Below are 22,252 nucleotides of genomic sequence, written 5' to 3'. Positions count from 1 at the left end.
TTTCTAGCCTAGAGAGCTAATTTTCTACTTGTGAGGCTTAGCCCATGTAAGTAGCTGTATTTAACTGGCCAGCCAAGGGCTGCCTTGAACAGCTTAGAACTGAAATTCGGCACATGGGAGGCAATGTGGAGTGAGTGGGATAGACAAGAGAAGAACCCTGGCTCACCTAGTCTCACCTGGTTCTCTAGAGCAAGTCCACCATCCTGAGACCCAGAAAGCACCCACCATATTCTGTATCAGGCATCCCCTAACTGCGGCCCTCCAGATGTTTTAGCCTACAACTCCCATGATCCCTAGCTAACAGGACCAGTGGTCAGGGAAGATGGGAATTGTCCAAAACATCTGGAGGGCCAAAGTTTGGGGATGCCTGTTCTACATGCTTGGTCTTATGCACCTGATCTGCCACCTGCCACTATATTGTGTGGGTTGTGGGATATTCTCAGATCCAAGCTTTCAGGTTAAAAAACTCAATTGCCACATCCAGGATCTGGTTGATCTCTCTCCCACCCCCCCATCCAGGTGGTTCCTGAATAGTTGAAATGTTCATGCCCAAAAAAGTTTACAGTACAGTGGTACCTCGCTAGACGAATGCCCTGCTAGATGAATTTTTCGCTAGACGAATGGGTTTTGTGATTGGAGGTTGCCTCACAAGACGAATTCGTTTTGTGAAAAATTCGCGGTTTCCCATAGGAATGCATTGAAATTCAATTAATGCGTTCCTATGGGCAAATAAATAAATACATAAATTTCAATGCATTCCTATGGGATTCGCAAGACAAATTTTTTGCAAAATGAATTGACTCACAGAATGAATTAAATTCCTCTTGCGAGGCACCACTGTATATGATTGCATTCCATGGTTAGCTTTGGTGCTATTCCACCTTCTACAAGGAAAAGACTTGCTGCCTAGTTGTTGAGCTTGATCTGTGGTTTACATCAATGCAATCTGTGCATGTTTCCTCAGAAGTAACTCCCGCTGTGTTCAATGGGCCTTGTCTTTCAGGGTGAGTGTGCATAGGAGTCCATGCTTAGTGTGAGCATTTAAAATGTTTCCACCAGTGTAGAGCTTCAGTTTTAAATGCCCTACATTCGGCAGTTTTGCTGAGAGAAAAACACGAACTCATTGTGATCCCATTTACACAGTAGTATATTGGGACCCAGGTGGCCTTGTGGTTAAACCACTGAGCCTAGGGCTTGCTGATCAGAAGGTCGGCGGTTCGAATCCCTGTGACGGGGTGAGCTCCCGTTGCTCGGTCCCAGCTCCTGCCAACCTAGCAGTTCGAAAGCACGTCAAAATGCAAGTAGATAAATAGGAACCGCTACAGCGGGAAGGTAAACGGCGTTTCCATGTGCTGCTCTGGTTTGCCAGAAGCGGCTTTGTCATGCTGGCCACATGACCTGGAAGCTATACGCCGGCTCCCTCGGCCAATAATGCGAGATGAGCGCGCAACCCCAGAGTCGGTCACGACTGGACCTAATGGTCAGGGGTCCCTTTACCTTTATATTGGGATTAATCCTGACTGAAGTTATTGGGATTAAATTGCTGTGCTTGTGAGTGGTGTGCTTGTGAGTGGTGTGTTGGGTTTGTTGCATCTCATTCACGTTTCAATCAATCAGATTTTATTTGACTGTCAGTCAGAAATAAGCATCTGTCCATACAAAAATTAAAACATCTAAAAGAACTTAAACTTAAACTGACAATAAGAAATAGACTATACATTTAGACTTTACGACGCTTAAGGGCCAGAAAAAGAAATTTGGCCACCAAGGAAGCTGTTGGTCCAGTAAACTTGTTCAGCAGAAACAAAACCTGTCTTTCTCTGGCTACAGGGCTAAGTTGGCATAGGAGTGGAACTATGAGTTTTTGTCTAAGATCTGCATAGAATGGGCAGATCAAAAGAATATGTTCAGTTGACTCAACCACTCCCAGGGCACAATGACAAAATCTCTGAGCATATGGGACTCCCTTGTACCTTCCCAACAATACTGCCGATTCCAGGACATTTAACCTAGTAGCTGTGAGGAGTCTACGGTATTCCACATAGTGGATTTCTGCAAGATAAGGGGCTGGTGTAATCTGAAATATCTGATCCCCCAAGAACATCCCAGGTTTCACAAGGGCAATGTCTTCTTGTCTAGCAATGTCACTCAGTCTTTGAGAGGTCACACCTCTGGCTTGACTAAATGTCATAGACTCCAGGAAAAGATGTGACAATCTGCAGGCCTGCACTTCATTTATGATCTCCTTTTCCCACGATGATTGGAGATCATCCCTCAATATCAAGGGGGCCATGCCCACCGGGTTGAAGCTTAGCTTGAGCCAGAGCCAGAGTTTGGCCTTCAAGGCCACATACCGGAATGCTTGCCAACCAACCTCTAATCTCATGACTGCCCCCGCTACAGAAGGAGGGATCCTAAGGATGGCTCTAAGAAATCGTGATTGGATAGATTCCAATCTAAGAAAATCCCTACGGGCACCCAGGGAAATGCCCACCAACAGGACGGGAAGGACTTTCATTTGAAACAGTCTCAAGGCAACTTTCACTGATTGAGCCTGGTTCTTAGCATATAGAGATCTAATCATCATGGCTGCTTTAGATGTGTTTGTAGTTATATAATCTCTATGAGCCAGAAAGGACCTATTTTATCGAATTACTTGTCCCAGATACGGTGGTCCCTCGACTTATGAACTTAATCCATTCCGAATGCACATTCATAGGTCGAAAAGTTTGTAAGTCGAAAAGCGGTTTCCCATAGGAATGCATTGGAAATGGATTAATTCATTCTGGAGCCTAGGAAAAAGACCCAGACACCCAGTTTTTTGTGCAAAACTCTTTATCAAGTGCACTTTAAAGGCATGCAAACTGCACAGCAACATTACTTTTCAACAATAAAAAACACTTTATCATTTTTTTGGGACCTGATGCAGGTCACTGCAGTGCTTTTCAAAGACAGACAGGCACAATGAACATGCCTCAGCCAACATTTTAAAGCATTACACACCTCAGCTTTGGAACATGTTAAGGACACTTGTGTGCAATTCTAAGGCAGGCCCTCTTTGAAGGAGCATGCCTCTTTCTTTACACCACACATCTCAACTTTGGAACCTGGTAAGGACATGGGAAGAGGAGGCAGAGGTTGACAACTGGGAAGAACAGCAAGGTTCTTCCTCCTGCCTTGCCTGCTTCACCACATGGACACCACATGGTCTGCTGCCTCTGTCTCTTGCAGAGCATTGCCCGCCATGGGGCAACGACCACATTATCAAAGTGCTCCACAGCTTCCTGGGATGCAGCCTGATCCTCACTGAGATCATTCACAAAGGTCTGCAGCTCTCCCCACAGTTCGCAGGCCCTCTTATAAGACGACGAAGGCAACTGCCTTGGCTCTTCCTCCTGCTTCTCAGGTGTGTCCGGCTGCACCCCTTGCTGCCCCTGTTCCTGCAGGCTCAACAGGTCCTCGGTGGAAAGTTCATGGTTGTGTCCCTCGACCAATTCTTCCACGTCCTGTGTTGAAACCTCCAGGCCCATGGTCTGCCCCAGATCACCCCTGGCGTTTGCACAGAAGAGGATGGTGAGGCGGTCCTTCATCGGCTTGTGGCCAGGCATCTTGGTCTCCTCTGTGTGATGAAGGTCCTCCTTGGCATCCTTTTCCAAAAGAGGCTGGTCTCATCACAATTGAAGACCTGCTCCGGAAGGTAGCCCTCAGCAGTCACGGTCTCAAAGAATTCCGTGGCGAATTCTTCTGCTGCAGCCAGATCTGATCTTGCAGCCTCTCCGTGCCGAACAACGCTGCAGATACTGGACCTCATCTTGAATTTCCCAAACTACCCGTGGCTTACCTTGAACTCTTCGTGCGAAGTTCCTGGCTGCTGGGCAATCAGGTCAGCATGCAAGGCCCTGGCCTTGGCACACACGACTGCCGAAGTCACAGTGTCCCCTGCACGCTCCTTCTCACGGATCCACAGCAGCAGCAATTTCTCCACCTCGTCCATGATGGCAGGGCAGTTTTTGGTAAGGATTGTGACACCCTTGGCTGTCTCATGACCCATAATCCTCTCCTTGTCCTTGAGGATCCACCACTCGCATGCCTTGCTCATGCTTGCGGATGATGTCCTGCTTGACCTCCAAGAGAATCAGCTCCCTCTTGCGCTTCCCGGACTCTGCTGGCTTCTTTGGTGCCATGACACCACAAACACTAGGAAGGAAAAAAAAACATCATTAGGATCCTGAAGACAAAAGAGCAGAAAGTGCACTTTAACATAGCATGGGGAAAAGTTCAGTTTAACCAGACATGCAATTCAGCATCAAGTTGCAAAGAGCAGAAACCAAAAAGACTCTTAAAACAGCAGAAAGGCCAGAAAGCAAAAAGGAGCCTTAAACCTGCTCAGAAAACCTAAACACAACCTCATGGCCAGCCTGAAAAATTTAGCATCAAGGTGCAAGGACCACAGGCAAAGAAATTTTTTTTACACATGGCATGGAAAGAACACCCCCCCCCCCACACACACAAGACCCACCCCGCAACCCCCACAGTAAAGAGAAGGAAAATTAACCTACCTTTCCAGCAGTAGAGAATTGCAGGAAAAAGAAACTCCAACACTCTCCAAGCAACTCCAACTGGCTCCAAATCTCTCCCTCTCTCTCTCTCCAACGCCGCTCCACACCTCCTAACTCCACGCCTCATACAACCCACAGAGGTCTGGAGCATGGCACAGGGGTTTTAAAGCCTCTCATACGCAAAGTGCCATGGGAGAAGCAGTTTTCGGGGGGGGGGAAATATTCGGAAAAATTCATAAGTCGAGGAAACCTCATCTAAAACCGCCAACGGTTTTCCATTCGGATGTAGAAAAATTTGTAAGCGTGCAGGCATTTTTCCCATTCGTAAGTCGAAAACTTTGGATGTCGAGTAATTCATAAATTGAGGGACCACTGTATTTGAAACAGTTAACCTGCTCCAATGTGGTACCATTCATCGACCACAAGTGAAATTTTGGTCGGGCGTAGAAGCTCATGCTGTACACAGTATTCATGGAGCGCTTGTAGCATTCTCCTCAACCCAGTGGGAGATCTAGCTAGGAGTGCGGCATCATCCACATACAGGAGAACATTTAGTAATCGACCAGCTAATTTAGGGGGGTGGTAAACATGATTGGCCATGTGGGCCACCAGCGAATTAACGTAAAAATTAAACAGTGCTGGGGCCAACCTAGAGGTGGTAACAGGGTTAGACACTAGACCATTATTATCTAGCCTGACTCTCAGAAAGGTGTTTGTATGCAGATTAATGATCAGATGATCAGATGAAGAAGACGGCTGTCCATGGACAGCTGCACACCTGGTCCTTCAGGAGCACAGTTGCCCATTCAGGACCAGGGAATCCTCCACACCTGTCTGCCCCCTGTCCCCCCAAAACAGTACTTCTTTCTTGTCAGGATTCAACCACAATCTGTTAGCCTCTCTCTTTCCTCCCCTGTTATCATCATTAGTTTAATCTGGTGAGTAAAGCTTTTTTGGAGAAAAACCAACACATTTTTATTGTTTTGTTTTGTTTTACAAATACAGTAACCATTAAACACTTGCGATTAAAGCTTTCAGCCCTAAAAGAGAGGCAAAGATCTAGTCCTTGTCCCCTGAAACATGTAACATGTTATTTCCCTTTTCATATTATTAAATAAAGCAACAAAGCCAGTGTGATGTTGCGCTGAGGTCGTTAACTCAGCACTTCAGTCAGTCATGAAGTTTACTTGGGTGACCTCTGGCTTCTCTGTCTCCCTAACCTACCTCACAGGGTTGTTGGGGGGAAATGGGGAAGGGGTGGCATATATGCCTCTCTTAAGCTCCTAGGAGAAAGCATGTGATGATAAGGCAATAAATGTATGATGCTATTATTTTATTGAAGCTATTTTTTAAACTTGCAAGAAAACCTTTTGAATCATATTATTTTGAGCCTTTAATGCTTAATGCTTCTTGCTTTTTCCCCTTCAGTTGGAGGTTGGCAGTGATGAAGACCGCAAACTGAACCTGAGGTAAGCATGAGCTAAACCCTTGCTCCAAAAGTTGTTTCTGGCATCCCCTGCCCCTTCATTGGTTTATGTGATCCCATATGAGGCCTTAATTCTGTGTGAAGGACTGGGGAGAATGGTCCACTTTCCAAGTGGATGGAAACTTGCTGCTGGTTGGATCCCTCTTACCCACCCCATGTTCATTGATCTATTATTGCCATTTCTTCCATCTGAACATTGGATATGAGTGAGGCCCAATATTAAATGTGACATGGGGCATTTAGGAAAAACATACCTTTGTGGTCTTCCATATTTCTTATTTAAACCCAAGTTTTTTCACTGGTGCAGAGGCATGGAGGGATCTGTGACTAATGCACTACACATGCTCATGCTTCATGTGTAAAGCAGCGCTTGTGGTTTGTTTTCCCCTGAAAGGAACCATGAGCAGAAAGTAAGGCAAGGCTTGTTTGAGGGAAACAAATAATGAGCCCTTATTTGCACTTAATGCAAAGCCAGTATTGGGTTTCTTTCTTCCTGGCATGCTGAAGGAGTGGAAAAGGGTGAAGCACATGTTCAACTTAAAGTTTATTATAAACCACAGCGTTAAAGCGATGTGCAAACCAGGCTTGTGGTTCTTAGCCAGTATTGTTCAGTATTTACATTTTAATTGATTTCTTCTTTGCATATATGACCCTGGGAATATGATTGAAGGATGTACGTTTGTGTGTATGTACAGTCGTACCTTGGTTTTTGAACAGCTTAGTTTTTGAACGTTTTCGCTCCTGAACGCCGCACACCCGGAAGTGGCTGTTCTAGTTTGCAAACTATTTTTGGAAGACGAACGTACGACGGGGCTTCCGCAGCTTCCAATTGGTTACAGGAGCTTCCTGAAGCCAATCAGAAGCCACACTTTGGTTTCCAAACGTTTTGGAAGTTGAACGGACTTCTGGAACAGATTCCGTTCGACTTCCAAGGTACGACAGTTTTCAGGGTGTGGAACAGGAAAACAAAGAAATTTCAGTTCCAAAACTTTCCTGTTTCATAATGACTTTGTAGAATGGCCACTTGTAGATGCCTTGTTGAATGGCATTTGGTCATAGCTGAGACAACAGAGTGAGCCTTCCGTCTCCTTCTGAGGCAATCAGGTGGAAGAATGACTGCTGATAAATGAGTACACATAGCTTACCAAGTGAGTTCCCTGGGATCAGGTTCCAGCCACACGAGGTCCCCATTTCAAACGACAGGATCCCAGTTAGGTTGCTGCCTTGGATGGGCAGCAATTGCCTCCTGGCTCCACTTCTGAGACGAGACAGCCAAGCAGGTGCACCTTTATTCAGGGAAGATGGTTGTGCTGTGCTGCCAAACAGCAACAGATGATGCTAATTAAGCATAGGAGCAGCCAACCTCCAGTGGCAGAATTCAGTAATTGCTGGTCCCTGTTGGCAATCAGGTGACTTGAAATTTTGCATCCTGGTTTGTTGTTCACCACCATTATTGGAGATGCTGTCAGATAGGTGGAGGGCTCTGTGTCTCTTGAACAGAGAGAACTTAAAGGACTAATTGCTTGGAACTTATTAGTTTAGGGTAAAGGCAAGTAAGTGGCATGATAGGTAAAGGTAAAGGGACCCCTGACCATTAGGTCCAGTTGTGACCAACTCTGGGATTGCGACGCTCATCTCGCGTTATTGGCCGAGGCAGCTAGCATCCAGCTTCCAGGTCATGTGGCCAGCATGACAAAGCCGCTTCTGGCAAACCAGAGCAGCGCACGGAAAGGCTGTTTACCTTCCCGCCAGAGCAGTACCTATTTATCTACTTGCACTTTGACATGCTTTCGAACTGCTAGGTTGGCAGGAGCTGGGACCGAGCAACGGGAGCTCACCCTGTTGCAGGGATTCAAACCGCCGATCTTCTGATCAGCAAGCCCTAGGCTCTGTGGTTTAACCCACAGCGCCACCTGCAACATGATAGTTTATAAAATGATGCATGGTGTGGAGAAAGTGGCCAGAAAAGTTATTCTCCCTCTCTTATAACACTAACTCATGGACATCAAATGAAGCTGAGTGTTGGAAGCTCCAGGACACATAAAATGAAGTGTTTTTTTATGCATCACATAGCTAAACTGTGGAACTCATTCCTCCATGAGACAGCGATGGCCACCAACTTGGATGGCTTTAAAGGGGAATTGGGCAGATTCGTGGAGGAGAGGCTACTAGCCATGATGGCTATGCTCAGATGGCAGCAATGCTGTTACTGGAAACTACAGCAAGGGAGAGGGCTCTTGTGCTAGAACCCTGCTTGTGCACCTGGGTGGCCACTGTGAGAACAGGATGCCGACCTGAATGGAACATTGACCTGATCCAGCAGGCTCTTGTTATGTTCTTATAGTTTAGAGTTGTTGTATTGCGCTGAGTCCATTGGGGGGCACTCTCAGTCTGCTTCTTCTGAGATGACTCTCAGGCCCTTGTTTTCTCTCTCTCTCTCTTTTGATTATTTATACTGTAATTTTTATTAGAAATAAAGAAAATTAAAAACAATTGGCATCCATCCATACAATTAACATACATACCTCTTTCATCCTACAAATATCACCTTACATACGCAAAATTATAGTCAAAAAATCCCAATCAGCTTCATCACCCCCACCACCCACCACCCACCCTTTGTGCTTGATTTCCAGTCACCTAATCCAGGCATCCCCAAACTGCAGCCCTCCAGATGTTTTGGCCTACAACTCCCATGATCCCTAGCTAACAGGACCAGTGGTCAGGGATAATGGGAATTGTAGTCCAAAACATCTGGAGGGCCGAAGTTTGGGGATGCCTGACCTAATCCATAATGTACATTTCTTCCCTTTGTACCTCTTGCATATTGTTTCCTTTATGCATACATCTTATATTCTTTTTAATCAACATTTTGTTACATCTTACTTCAATTATTATATCATGTTATTTTATTTTCATCCTCTAGTTTCGTATCCTCCTAGTTTCTGATTTCAGGACTCCTCTTAATCTGTTATCACATCTGTTTTTTCAATATAATTTTTAAGATACTTCTTGAATTTTTTTCATTCTTTTTCTATTTTTTCCTTCTAGACCCTTCTGATGTTTCCCATTAATTTATCGTAATGTAGTATTCCATTAATTTTGCTGACCATTCCAATTTTGTTGGTATTTGGACACTCTTCCAATTTTTTTTGCTATTAATAGCCTTGCAGCTACTGTTATATACAAATATAATACTTTGTCTTCTTTTTTCAAATTTTCTGGGACTATTCCCTGTAGAAATCCTTCTGGTTTCTTCTTAACAGAATATTTAAATATCCTTTTCATTTCGTTATAAACCACATCCCAAAATTGTTTGATATTGGGACATTCCCACCAGATATGAAAGCTAAGTTACACCGCCAACATATATTACTACAGTTTTTATTCATTTTGGCAATCCTATCCGGCGTTAGTTACCACCTGTGCTGTATCTTGAAAAAGTTTTCTTTTAAAGCATAGCAAGGAGTAAATTTAATATCTTTTTGCCAAAGCTTTCCCCATTGTTCAAACTTGATGTTCTTACCGAAATCTTGTGCCCATTTGATCATTGAAGCTTTTACTAATTCATCTTTTGTTTCCCACTCTAGGATCAGATCATATAATTTGGATATATTTTTGGAACCTTCTTGTATCAGATATTTGTCAAATTTGGAATATTCTTTTTCAAATCCTATTTTTTTATCTTTTGCCAATTTGTGATTAATTTGAATGAACTGGAACCAATCATTTACGTATATTTTAATTTCCAAATATTCTTTTATTTTTAATTCCCCATTTATCTCTTTTAATAAAATTTTATATGTTGCCCAATTTTCTTTCATATTCAATTTCTTCACCGTTACCATCTCCAGTGGTGAAGCCCACCACGGTGTTTTTGGCTCTAATATTCGTTTATACTTTCCCCAAATTTTGTATAATGACCTTCTAATTGTATGTTCCAGAAACCCTTTGTGTACTTTTTCATTGATCAAATATGCATGCCATCCAAACCTCGTTCCCACTCCTTCAAGATCCAGCACGTCTGTATTCTCCAGCTTGACCCATTCTTTTAGCCATAGTAATCCTGCAGCATCATGATATAGTTCTAAATCGGGGAGCTCAAATCCACCTCTTTCTCTATTATCAATCAAAATTTTATGCTTAATCCTAGGTTTTCCCCCGGACCATATGAAATTTGCTAGATCTTTTCTCCAACTGTTAAAGCATTTACTCCCACCTAATATCGATATCCCTTGAAAAAGAAACATCATTCTTGGTAATATGTTCATTTTTGGTTACAGGTAGGTAGCCGTGTTGGTCTGGATCGAAGTAAAATAAAAAAATTCCTTCAGTAGCACCTTAAAGACCAACTAAGTTTTTATTTTGGTATGAGCTTTCGTGTGCATGCACACTTCTTCAGATAGGTTGGCAGGAGCTGGGACCGAAGAAGTGTGCATGCACACGAAAGCTCATACCAAAATAAAAACTTAGTTGGTCTTTAAGGTGCTACTGAAGGAATTTTTTTATGTTCATTTTTATAAGTGAGATTTTCCCTAATAGGGATAGATTTAATTTTCCCCATCTCTCTAGATCTTTTTTAATTTCTTTCCATAATTTGTTGTAATTTCCTTCAACCAGATCTATATTATTTGCTGACAAATTTACTCCAAGATACTTTATTTTCTTTTTGATTTCCAATCCCGTAATTTCTTGCAGCCTGATCTTACATTCCTCATCGAGATTTTTTACTAATATTTCGTTTTTTTGTAATTTAATTTGAATCCTGCTAATTTTCCGAATTCATTTATACATCTCAATAAATTTGGTATGCTTTCCAGGGGATCTTGTACTGTTACCATTACATTGTCAGCAAAAGCTCTAATCTTATACTGTAATTCTTCTCTCCTAATATTGCACCTTTTATTGAATTATCCTGTCTGATTTTTTTTCCAATAGCACAGGCCCTTGTTTTCTCTGTGATATAGGTTTGTCTAGCTTTTACATCCACAGCGACCTTGCTAGAAATCATCAGAAGGCTGTTGCAGGAAAGATAGGGCTGTTCTAGTAGGCACAGAAGTTGGCTTGAAAGGTTGCATGATCCAGACCTCATTGCTAATTTACTCTTGCAGAGCAGGAGATTCCACCCCTTCCATTCCGGGTTCCCCTGCCCCCCAGCATTGCACAGAATACAGGCCTTCTGCTGGTTTCCCAGGCCACACCCACGTAGCAGCCAGTTCCCAACCCCTGTCAGGCTAACCAAATTGCCTGCTCCTTGCTCAGAGCACACTACAGTCAGGATACTGCAGCCTGGCAGGATGTGATTCATCATCCTGTTTTTAAGTATCTGATAAGAGTCAGCAGCTTCTGCCTCCACTTTCTCCTTGCTGACTTCAACTGCAAGACAACAAGGGATCACAGCCCGTGGGATGGCACAGCATGGCTGTTGTCTTCAGGCGTAGCCCCCCCTCCCCCCGGCAGGCTGCTAAAGCCTCCATTCACTCTACTTTAAGCACATTCTCTCAAAGCCCTGTAATTGTGACTGACCTATAACTGTGACCCAAGTCATGGACTCCACACTCTACAACCCACATTTTCCATAATGTGTTCAGCTTCCTAGATTCAGCCTTGAAATGGAGGCAGTTTGGCTAGAATGTTAGCAGGTATTTGTTTGGTGCTTGTGTGGTAGTCTTGAAGGCTATATTGTGGCTCCTCCTCTTTTTCTCAGCTGTAGCCCTAAGCTGCATAAATGTGGCTGGCCCTGATTGTGTGCTGGACAGTGGGTGGCATCAGATAGCCTCAGGGATAGGAAACCAGGTAGCGAGAGGAGGGTTTGCACATACTTTTCCCCGGTCCCTGCATGGGAAGATTGCTTAGCCTTTCTCTGGACACACTGTTGTGCCCAGATTACTTGAACTTGCCAGAGTCTTTCTCTTATAACTCATTAGAGCTAAATCCATCTTCCTGGATTTTTGATGGAGTAGTGACTTGCCTCCATCTAGTGAAAACATGTCATTGTCTCGGACCAAGTGAGTTCCAACCGCTTCGACTCACCCCTTTGCCTCAGAGGCCATTGTTGGCCTTTGCTGCCTAGTGGGCAAAGGCCAAAGGAGCAACACCAAGGAAGAGGGCTGGATTTTGTTGTTTAGTCGTGTCCGACTCTTTGAGACCCCATGGACCAGAGCACGCCGGGCACTCCTGTCTTCCACTGCCTCCCGCAGTTTGGTCAGACTCATGGTGCTGGCTTCGAGAATCTGTCCTTCCAGTGAGCACTCAGGGCTGATTTCCTTCAGAATGGATAGGTTTGATCTTCTTGCAGTCCATGGGACTCTCAAGAGTCTCCTCCAGCACCATAATTCAAAAGCATCAATTCTGGATATCCCAGCATAATAACCCTGTTGCGATAGGGACACATCATGTCATTTCTGTTCCTCTTGAATGAATGTGATTTTTAAAATTGCAAGCATGTTTTGTAAACAGCTTTGAGAGCCCTTTGAGGCTGTACAATGGAGTATAAGGCCCTTCTTTATGTGCCTCCTCCATAAGAGGTCTGGAGGGTGGCAACATCAGAATGGGCCTTTTCTGCAATGGCCCCCCATGTGTGGAATGCTCTCCCCAGGGAGGTTCGCCTGACACCTTCATTATACACCTTTAGGTCCCAGGCAAAGATGTTCTTCTTTAATCAAGCCTTTAGTTGATTGACATTCAGTGTCCTTTTAAAATGTGTTGGGGCGTTACTGAGTTGCTCTTGTTTTTATTTTGATTATGTACCATATTGTGTGTTTTCATATTATGATTTTATCCTCTGAGAACTGCAGGTATAGGGTGGTATATAAATTTAATAAATAGTAGTAGTGCAAGTAGATAAATAGGTACTGCTCCGGCGGGAAGGTAAACAGCGTTTCCATGCGCTGCTCTCATTTGCCAGAAGCAGCTTAGTCATGCTGGCCACATGGAAGCTCATGTGGCCAGTAAAGCGAGATGAGCGCTGCAACCCTTGGGTCGTCTGCAACTGGACTTAATGGTCAGGGGTCCTTTTACCTTTAGTAGTAGTAGTAATAGTAATATTCTAAATAAATAATTGGTGATCTCTTCTGCACAGGTAAAATATAGTACTTTTTGCACAACACATCATTAACTGATACTGTTTTGTTACTGTAAGATGTTGTTATAGCCTCTGGCTTAGATATTGGAAGAGAGGTTTGTCAAAGTAGGGCAGAGAAGTAAGCAGGATGCTTCAATAACATCAAATGAAATAATTTTCTCGGCTGATGAAAATGAAGAATAAATAGCTGATGCCCAAGATGTAAATTATGGAAGATATGAATTGACATTAGTAAAAACCAAGTACACATTCCACTTCTAATAAAAAGTCAGAGTGTACCATAACACATTATAAATACATAATGTTGCTATGCAGAGCGTCAGATAGGGGGTTGGCCTGCGTGCCACAGCTGCCATTGCCATCTTTAGGGATGCTGGCTTGATTACTGAAGAGGAGAAGAGGCTTGTGGTTGGATCACATAAAGTCAAGAGGGCCTAAGAAATACTGTAGTTATGAAAGCCCTGTATTAGGAATTGGATTTCATCTATGTCAGAAGGATGAAATTGACTGCATCTTCTTGATGGCCATAAATATACAAATAAAGTTACACTAAAAGCAGACAGTTCAGATCAGCAGTTCCCCAGCATCATTGTAGAGCAGCATTACAGTATTTCATTGTACAGTGAACCAGGTGGAAGATATCTCTAACACTACTCTGGAGAAAGGTTCCGGGGGGGGGGGGAACACACCAGTTGAAGTTATTGCTCATAATCTTGTAGATTTTGTGAAGAAGGGCACTGATAAGAGCTTGCAGGCCATTGGAGGTGATACTACAAATGTTAACACTGGCTGTTGGGTAGAGGTCAAGCTTGGTCATAAACTGATCTGGTTGGTTTGTGCCATCCACACCAATGAGTTACCCCTGCGACAACTTGATTACAGCAGTCAATGGGAAGATCTTGTCTATCAGCAAGTGGACAGTTAACATTCAAGATGCTAGACTCTGCTACAGAACTTGAAATTGACCCTTCATTCACCAAACTCTCAACTGAAGAGCCTATTGCTTCACTGAGTGACAATGTTATAAGGATATACTGATCAAGCACTGTGCAAATGCTAAGCCTGATCTTATTGTTCATGTTCTGTTGTGCACCCTCTTTTTGGAGTGCTTGTTCTCCTGGGGCGGTTCCACTTGTCCTCAGCAAGGCATACCCAGAAGACATTCCTTGTGGATTGTGCCTACACTACTTAAGCCTGTTTGCTTGCTTGCATTCAAATGGCCATCCTTGAAAATGGGTCCTTTGTGTTTGTATCTAAGCCTGCTGCATGATGGGAGATGAGAGATTAAGCTCGACTCCCCCCAAGGTGGACCTGTGATGCTGCAGAGTGTGGCTTTTCTCCTTGTGTGGAACCCTCCCCTGTGGTGTGTGCGTCTTGCAGCTGAGTTTCCCGGCAGAAATGTGCAGATTGCAATCATGATGAAGCAAATCCATGTCACCATGGCAGAGCTGGCTGGCATCGCTGGCAGTTTGTTCCTGCTGGGAAATCTGCCTTTGTGGGCTCCCTGATTGATTTCCTCCTTCCTTGCCCTGAAAGAGCTTTTGCATCTGGCACTGTGAATGGCCTGCAGTCTCTGAAAATACTGCTTGGAATTCTTGGGTAGTGAACACAGCCTACGCCCTCTTGGCCAAACAATACCCTGCTCAGAAGATAACTTTTGTTGGCAGAGCGCTGCAGGCATTTAGAGCGAAACTTGGCAGCCGCTCTCGCTCGCCGCCTGCCCTTGTATCTGAAAGGCAGTGGAGGCCTCATCAGATGTTACCTCCAGAAAGGGCGCTCACCCTCCTGGCCAAAGTGTCAGTGTGCTCCATCCCATAACTGTCTTTGCTGCTTGTTTCAAACATCCCCAAGGAGGCAGCAAGAGGCTGTTGGTTCTTCCCACAGAAATTTGACAGCAACTGCCGCTGGTCAGGAGTAAACCAGTGGCAAATTGATGGGTGGAATTGTGCTTCCTTTAAGAGAGGCTACAGTGAGAATTCTCTGTGGGCCCGCCTGCCTTTGACACAACACATCTATCAATCTATATAAAAATGTAGGCATTGCGTGTGCAGAGGTCCCAGCCTTTCTCCGTAACTGCTGAACTGTAATGTAACAAATCTGGCCACAACATTCCATACCCATCAGTGAGGGATTTGGCATAAATTTCCCCCCAAAAAACCCACACCTTTCACACCTAAAATAATGATTAAACACAAAAAAGTGGCTCCCAAATTAGACGTCACTACCAGAAGCTCTGACGACTCCAGCAGCATTCAATAGAAAGGCAGATTGCACGCTGCCGGCTCCAAAGCTGCGCCGCCAGATGACACCACAAAATTCCACAGCAACCAACTGAAAACAAGGCCCAGCTTTTTCAATAGGTTGCAGCATTGCCAAGCAGGGAAAACTGAGTAGTACCATTCAGTAGGCCACAGGCAAAAACAAACAGAATAGGGCCTTTCGCAATGGGATGAGGCACAACAAAGGGAGGGGGAAAACACATAGCCATGGGGGGGGAAGGAAGAACCCTGAGTCAGCCAAAGGAGTGAGGGGTGGTTTGGGACAGGGAAAACTGAGTAGGCCGCAACATTGCCCAGTAGGCCACAGGCAAAAGCAAACATAATATGGGCCTTTCACAGGGTGGGGGAATCACAGAGATGAGAATAGCTGCCAAGTTTTCCCTTTTCTCGCGAGGCGAGGAAGCCTATTCAGCATAAGGGAAAATCCCTTTAAAAAAGGGATAACTTGGCAGCTATGGGGATGAGGCTCACAGGGATGAGGCACAACAAAGGGAGGGGGAAAACACTTAGCCATGGGGGAGGGGAGGTAGGACCCTGAGTCAGCCAAAACAGTGGGGGTGGGGACATTTTCAGGAACACACGTGGGTGGGGGGTCTTATTTTTGAAACTTACAGTAGGGGAGTCAGGGTTGGGAAAGGGCAGGTGAGGGGACTCTAAAGGGAGACTCTGAAAGTCCATTTAACAGAAAAGGGTCCATTTAACACAAAAACCCACAGCAACACGTGGCCGGGCCAGCTAGTTCTTAATAAAACTATACTCATTTTGGTATACTGTAATTCAGCATTTAATGTTGATCATTTAATTCAAACTCTTGAACTGTGTGTTGTTGTTGTTGTTTAGTCGTTTAGTCGTGTCCGACTCTTCGTGACCCCATAGACCATAGCACGCCAGGCACTCCTGTCTTGCACTGCCTCCCGCAGTTTGGTCAAACTCATGTTCGTAGCTTCGAGAACACTGTCCAACCATCTTGTCCTCTGACGTCCCCTTCTCCTAGTGCCCTCAATCTTTCCCAAGGATTCTTCTCTTCTCATGAGGTGGCCAAAGTATTGGAGCCTCAGCTTCACGATCTGTCCTTCCAGGGAGCACTCAGGGCTGATTTCCTTCAGAATGGATAGGTTTGATCTTCTTGCAGTCCATGGGACTCTCAAGAGTCTCCTCCAGCACCATAATTCAAAAGCATCAATTCTTCGGCGATCAGCCTTCTTTATGGTCCAGCTCTCACTTCCATACATCACTACTGGGAAAACCATAGCTTTAACTATACGGACCTTTGTCGGCAAGGTGATGTCTGCTTTTTAAGATGCTGTCTAGGTTTGTCATTGCTTTTCTCCCAAGAAGCAGGCGTCTTTTAATTTCGTGACTGCTGTCACCATCTGCAGTGATCAAGGAGCCCAAGAAGGTAAAATCTCTCACTGCCTCCATTTCTTCCCCTTCTATTTGCCAGGAGGTGATGGGACCAGTGGCCATGATCTTGGTTTTTTTGATGTTGAGCTTCAGACCATATTTTGCGCTCTCCTCTTTCACCTCTTGAAACTGTGTCAGACTACACAAAAAGCAACAAATTGTAGAGCTTGCTAAGCAGCATAAGAATAGGTCAGCTAGATCAGACCAAAGGGCCTCCCATGCGCTTGATCTGGAAGCTGCAGTTAGTGCATAATGCTGCAGCATGACTGCTGACAGGAGTGAGACCCCGTCAGCATAGAACATCTGTGCTCAGAGACCTGCAGTGGTTACTGATTTGCTACCAAGTCCAATGCATTTTATTAGTATATAAAGCTCTTAACAACTTGGAGCCAGTTTACCTGCAAGATCCCTTGACCCAATATGGCCACCTGACTGCTTCAATCTGCGGAACTGGCACTGTTATAAGACCCCTTCCACATTTGTAGGAAGCTGATCTTTTAGTGTGGCAGCACTCACACTTTGGAACTTCCTGTCTAGTGACATCAGGCAGGTGTATTCACTGTATTCTTTTCATCACCTGCTAAAAGCATTTTTGTTTATTATTTTATTATTTATTAAATTTGTATACTGCCCTTCAGCCAAAGATCAACAGAAAAATACAAAATGAGAATACAAAATGCATTAAAAAAACCAGTAACTCCTCTCCCAAGCTTGTCTAGATATGTATAATGTTGACATATGTTTTAATCTGTTTTTGGTTTATCTTTTATTTTAATTCCTCTGTGAATGTTTTAAATGGTGTTTTTTATTGATAACTTTATTGTTTTGTTTTTGTAAACCACTTTGAGGGTTTCCCCCCTTACAATCAAGTGGCATATACGTTTTATTAGATAAATAAATGAAATAGGTCTCCCTAGCTCAGCCTTTGTTTCCAGTGAGGGCAACCAGCCTCTGGAGAGCTCACATCCAGATCAGGGTGAAGGCAGCAGCTCTTCCTTGAGTTACATGTACCATGGTCATTGATAGACCATTCATTCATTCATTCATTCATTCATTGGTTCAATCTGCTTGTAAAGCATCTGTTCCAGAGACTATCAAACATGTTTTGTGGCAGAAGTTAATTCCTTCCAAGTGAAAAAGTACAAACGCAGGGACATTTAGCTTCTTCCTCCAGTCATGATAGACTGTGCATAGTTCATTAAAACTATACATAGTCCCAATGAAGACGAAAGAAGGAGCCAGTGCATTAATGCAGGCTTTCCTAAGCTGGTCAGCCTTACAGAGTTTACTGTGGCCAGTAGTTGGGGATGATGGAAATCGAAGTCCAAAAAACATCTGGAGGACCTCAAGGTAGGGAAGGCGGCTTTAAGAATTTAAATGGCTAGATACAGCATGGTGAGTCTGTATATAATCTTTGCTAAACAGTCAACTTATCCATAGCTGATCTGCAGTGGAAACTTGTACACTTTGTAGATCAAGCGTCTTGGGCAGCCTAAGTCCTGTTGCTGTCAAAATCGCAGCTAGTTGTGGTTTCTCTTTGGAAAGTGCAGGCCCAGCAGAGCTGAGGTTGAGCCATGGTACGGGCATGAGCTTGACTTTCTCTCTCAGGTAGCTGATTATAGCACCTGTCTGAAACGCCTCTTGGGTGCCTTGACTCAGAAGACTGCTTCTGGCACTGGACTGCATGCTGCAGAAACACCATCAGGAATGCAAATGCCTTCCTTTCTTAATAGAAGTGTTGGGAATCTGCAGAATGGGTATGTTGATAATTAGTTCACTATATCTTTGCTGGATGGGTGGCGTCTCTCTGAATGACAACGCAAAATCAGCAACAAGCTTGAGATCCCACAGCAGTTTCTTTGGCAAGCTTAAAGGTGTCACAGCCAAATGTGAGCTCTGGCAATTCAATCCTGGTGTCTTAATTTCCTCTTGCAATTCCCATTAGATGTGGCCTTCCTTGCTTCCTGCTTCCCAGCTATTTGGGAGCTACTTCATTGCGTCCTGGACTGGTAGCTTCTCTCCAAAGAAAGTGGGGAAGAAGGTGTTTCTAGAAAAATGGACAGACTTTAAGAAAGAGAGCCAGTGAAAGCTTCAGGATTTCTGACAATACCAAGGCACAAGTTGTCCACTTCTTTAGCCCCTCTCTACAAGTTAGGCTGCCTTAATGTGCACAGGACTAAGTTGCCACCATATTTAAGCTCTTTGCCTTGCATGTGTTTAATTTCAGCTGGCTGGCTGCCAAGTGTGTAAAGCTGCGATTACACAAGTTAAATGTGTGCAAGTTGTGAGTTGACTGTATTTGAAGGGCTCTTGCCAAGATGGTGGATAAAAATGATTTTCTATTGCTCCAGAGGGTAAAACAAGAAAAGGATTTAGGTCAGGCATAGGCAAACTCGGCCCTCCAGATTTTTTGGGACTACAACTCCCATCATCCCTAGCTAACAGGACCAGTGGTCAGGGATGATGGGAACTGTAGTCTCAAAACATCTGGAGGGCCAAGTTTGCCTATCCCTGATTTAAAGGTAAAGGGGCCCCTGACCATCAGGTCCAGTCGTGTCCGACTCTGGGGTTGCCGCGCTCATCTCGCTCTATAGGCCAAGGGAGCCGGCGTTTGTCTGCAGACAGCTTCCAGGTCATGTGGCCAGCATGACAAAGCTGCTTCTGGCGAACCAGAGCAGCGCATGGAAACGCCGTTTACCTTCCCGCCGGAGCGGTCCCTATTTATCTACTTGCACTTTGATGTGCTTTCGAACTGCTAGGTGGGCAGGAGCTGGGACCGAGCAACGGGAGCTCACCCCGTGGCAGGGATTCGAACCACCGACCTTCTGATTAGCAAGCCCTAGATTCTGTGGTTTAACCCACAGCGCCACCTGGGTCCCATTCCCTGATTTAGGTTAAACTGATTTATTTAATTTCTTAAACACATTAGTCACCTGCTTTTGCCAATGCACCCCAAAGTAAGTTGCAGCAATCTAGTCATCCATCAATAAAACCACCATAAAACAAAACACAGAACAAAACAATAGTACATTCTTATTTTTAAAAGGCAGGATTAAAACACCCCACCCACTAAAGGAGCCCACAGAAAATTAAAAACCAAAAGCTTGGTTTCTGCCTTGTGCCTAAAGATGAGGAGAACATTTGTCCACAAGCAAGGAGCCCCCACTGAAAAGGCCCCACCCTAGAGCCCCTGTGGAGGGGGGCACACAGAGAAGGGCCTCCAGTGATGATCACAGGGCCTGGGTCAGATTATAGGTTCAATGTCCTGCTTGACAGTGAAGCAGACTGTAACCCTCCTTGGTTAGAGATTTCTAAGCAGAGGCTGCATTGTCACCTCTTTTCAAGGATCCTGTAGCAACAGATCTCCTGCATCAGCAGGATGACCACCTGTCATGGATGTTTTAGCTGAGATTCCTGCATTGTAGGAGGTTGGATTAGATGACCCTTGGGATCCCTTCCAACTCTGCAATTCTATGATTCTATAAAATTGACTCAACAAGAAATAACAAGGTTGGTGTTTTCCATACAAAAACCTAATTGTGTGTTTAAAAACAGCCTTACTGGTATGTTCACCTATTTGCTACTGAAATGGTGCCCAGCAAGGAAATATGCGAGGTGAAATCTTAACATAATGCAGCTGTTTCACTCTCTCTATATGCAGTACAGAACTGGGGTTGGGAGAATTTCACCTACTCATCTGTCAGTGTGACACTTCTTAATCTACTGAGGTTCAAATGAATTTGGAGTTATTTGGAGCCCAGCTGTTGGACTGTACTTTCCTTCTGATAGCAAGAGGTGCTGCTGCTGTTTTACAGAGCCTGAAAAGAAGAAAAGCCTGTAGGAGCTTAATGATTTGATGAGCTTCAGCTGGTTTTCTCCCCCCTCCATTGCCCTTTCTTTTGAAAGGGCCTCTTTCATCAGGATATGTTAGGGCAAGTGCTTTCTGAGCCAGGATATGGTGGGGGGAGCACAGTGTTCTGTAAAAGCCACCCCTTCCTGGGTAGCATCAACAGACTTTGAGATTCCTCTCTCCTTCACTCAACAGTTGGTGGCCGTTTTCTCCTCTTCTCTTTTGTCTTGCCACAAAAATAATAAAATTGAGTAGCGGGAGGATGTTGGTTATGAACCTTTCAGATTTCACTGACTTCTGCCTGTCTTTTCGACCAGTGCGATGCTTCTGCTGCTCAAAGAAACCCCGTCCAAAATAGTATGTATGGAACGTTACCCCTCCCCTCCCCTCCCCTCCCCTCCCCTCCCCTCCCCTCTTTGGCTTTGCTTACTTGAGGTTTCCAGGTTCTGTTTAGGTTTCTTCTCCTTAAGTGAAATCATCTGTGTCGTTGTGTTGATTTCAGATTTGATGTTTTGGTAACTAAAATGCAAAGATGTAAGGTTTCTTTTTGTGTGTTGTTTGCAAAATTGCTAACATATAATTGCTAACACTTGCATCTTAAGGGAGCTGTGTAGAAGCAAGCCTGATTTAAGTCGGATGGGGGTTCATCATTGCTTGTGCTGTCTTGGGGCAACAGCCAGAGAAGATACTTTGCAGGCAACTAGTGTGAGCGGAATGTGGTTTGTGTGTGTTTGGGATGGGTGCTCAACACAGATGCTGGTGTGGTCCTTGAAAAGATGTTCATTTCCTCCTAAAAACAGTCATTGTAATACAGATTTGCTGGATTGCCCGATATTGCCATATTTGAGGCCAACTTTGATGGTATTTATGTCTGTGGCAGTGAAAATGCCATATCATTTGCTTGTGAGGCAGCTGCTGAAATCCAGGAAGCACGCCTATTTTATTTTACATTTTTTGCTATCAACAAGCTTTTTGAAACATCTTGAGCGCCTTTGCCCTGTCCAGTGGTGACCGCATGACCACAGAATCAAGGCATCGTCTGTGGACTTTGCTTTCATTAGGCCTAGCAATAGAATGATCTCATCAATGCTTGATAAAGCTGCTTGAAGTTTGTGGGCAGTTGGTAATTTCGCTCTCCTCTTTATCATAAACAGGAATTGTGTATTGCTGTGCTTAGAATGGCAGGAAATGTTAGGAGAGATTGCCTGTCGGGATTTGTGACTAATGGGAGAGAGAGCACTCTTCATCGCTTTGCTTTTCTGACTTCAGACTTTTTTATTTAAAAAACTGCCATTGTGCATCAACATATATCTTTATGTGCTGTCCAATTATTTTCCACAATATCTTTTTTCATTGTTGGCCTGTCAATGAGCTCATATGGGGGGTGTGTGTGTTAGTTTTTGAGAGTAATCTTGAAGAATCAATTATAAATTTGGGGTGGGGAGAAGTGTTGTGTCTGCTGAAAAGCCCTCTTTTCTCACAAATCCCAGCTGTTTCCATTGAGGCTTCATTAGGGAAGTGTCCAGTCAGTTAGAAATTTGTTTTGTTTGTTTTTTTAAGCGGGAAAGAGTTGAATGTCCCCTCTATATT

At 44.3% G+C, this 22,252-nt stretch overlaps 1 protein-coding gene across 2 annotated transcripts in view; it reads left to right on the top strand.

Annotated features, from left to right (window-relative positions):
* SSH1 (slingshot protein phosphatase 1) overlaps nt 1-22,252 on the top strand; it is a 47,786-nt gene that overhangs the window by 1,611 nt on the left and 23,923 nt on the right. The window contains exon 2 of one of the 2 annotated variants that reach the window (XM_035134954.3): nt 5,988-6,028. In XM_035134954.3, coding sequence (XP_034990845.2) covers nt 5,988-6,028 — 41 coding nt within the window. Of the gene's footprint in view, nt 1-5,987; nt 6,029-21,266; nt 21,368-22,252 lie in introns of those variants that run through there. The other variant, XM_088655729.1, reaches the window with a different exon arrangement.

This window comes from Zootoca vivipara, chromosome 12, assembly GCF_965207765.1.
Source record: "Zootoca vivipara chromosome 12, rZooViv2.hap1.1, whole genome shotgun sequence".
Classification (NCBI taxonomy): domain Eukaryota; kingdom Metazoa; phylum Chordata; class Lepidosauria; order Squamata; family Lacertidae; genus Zootoca; species Zootoca vivipara.
Note: the sequence above shows the minus strand (reverse complement) of the source record. Positions and strands in the feature narration are given on the sequence as shown.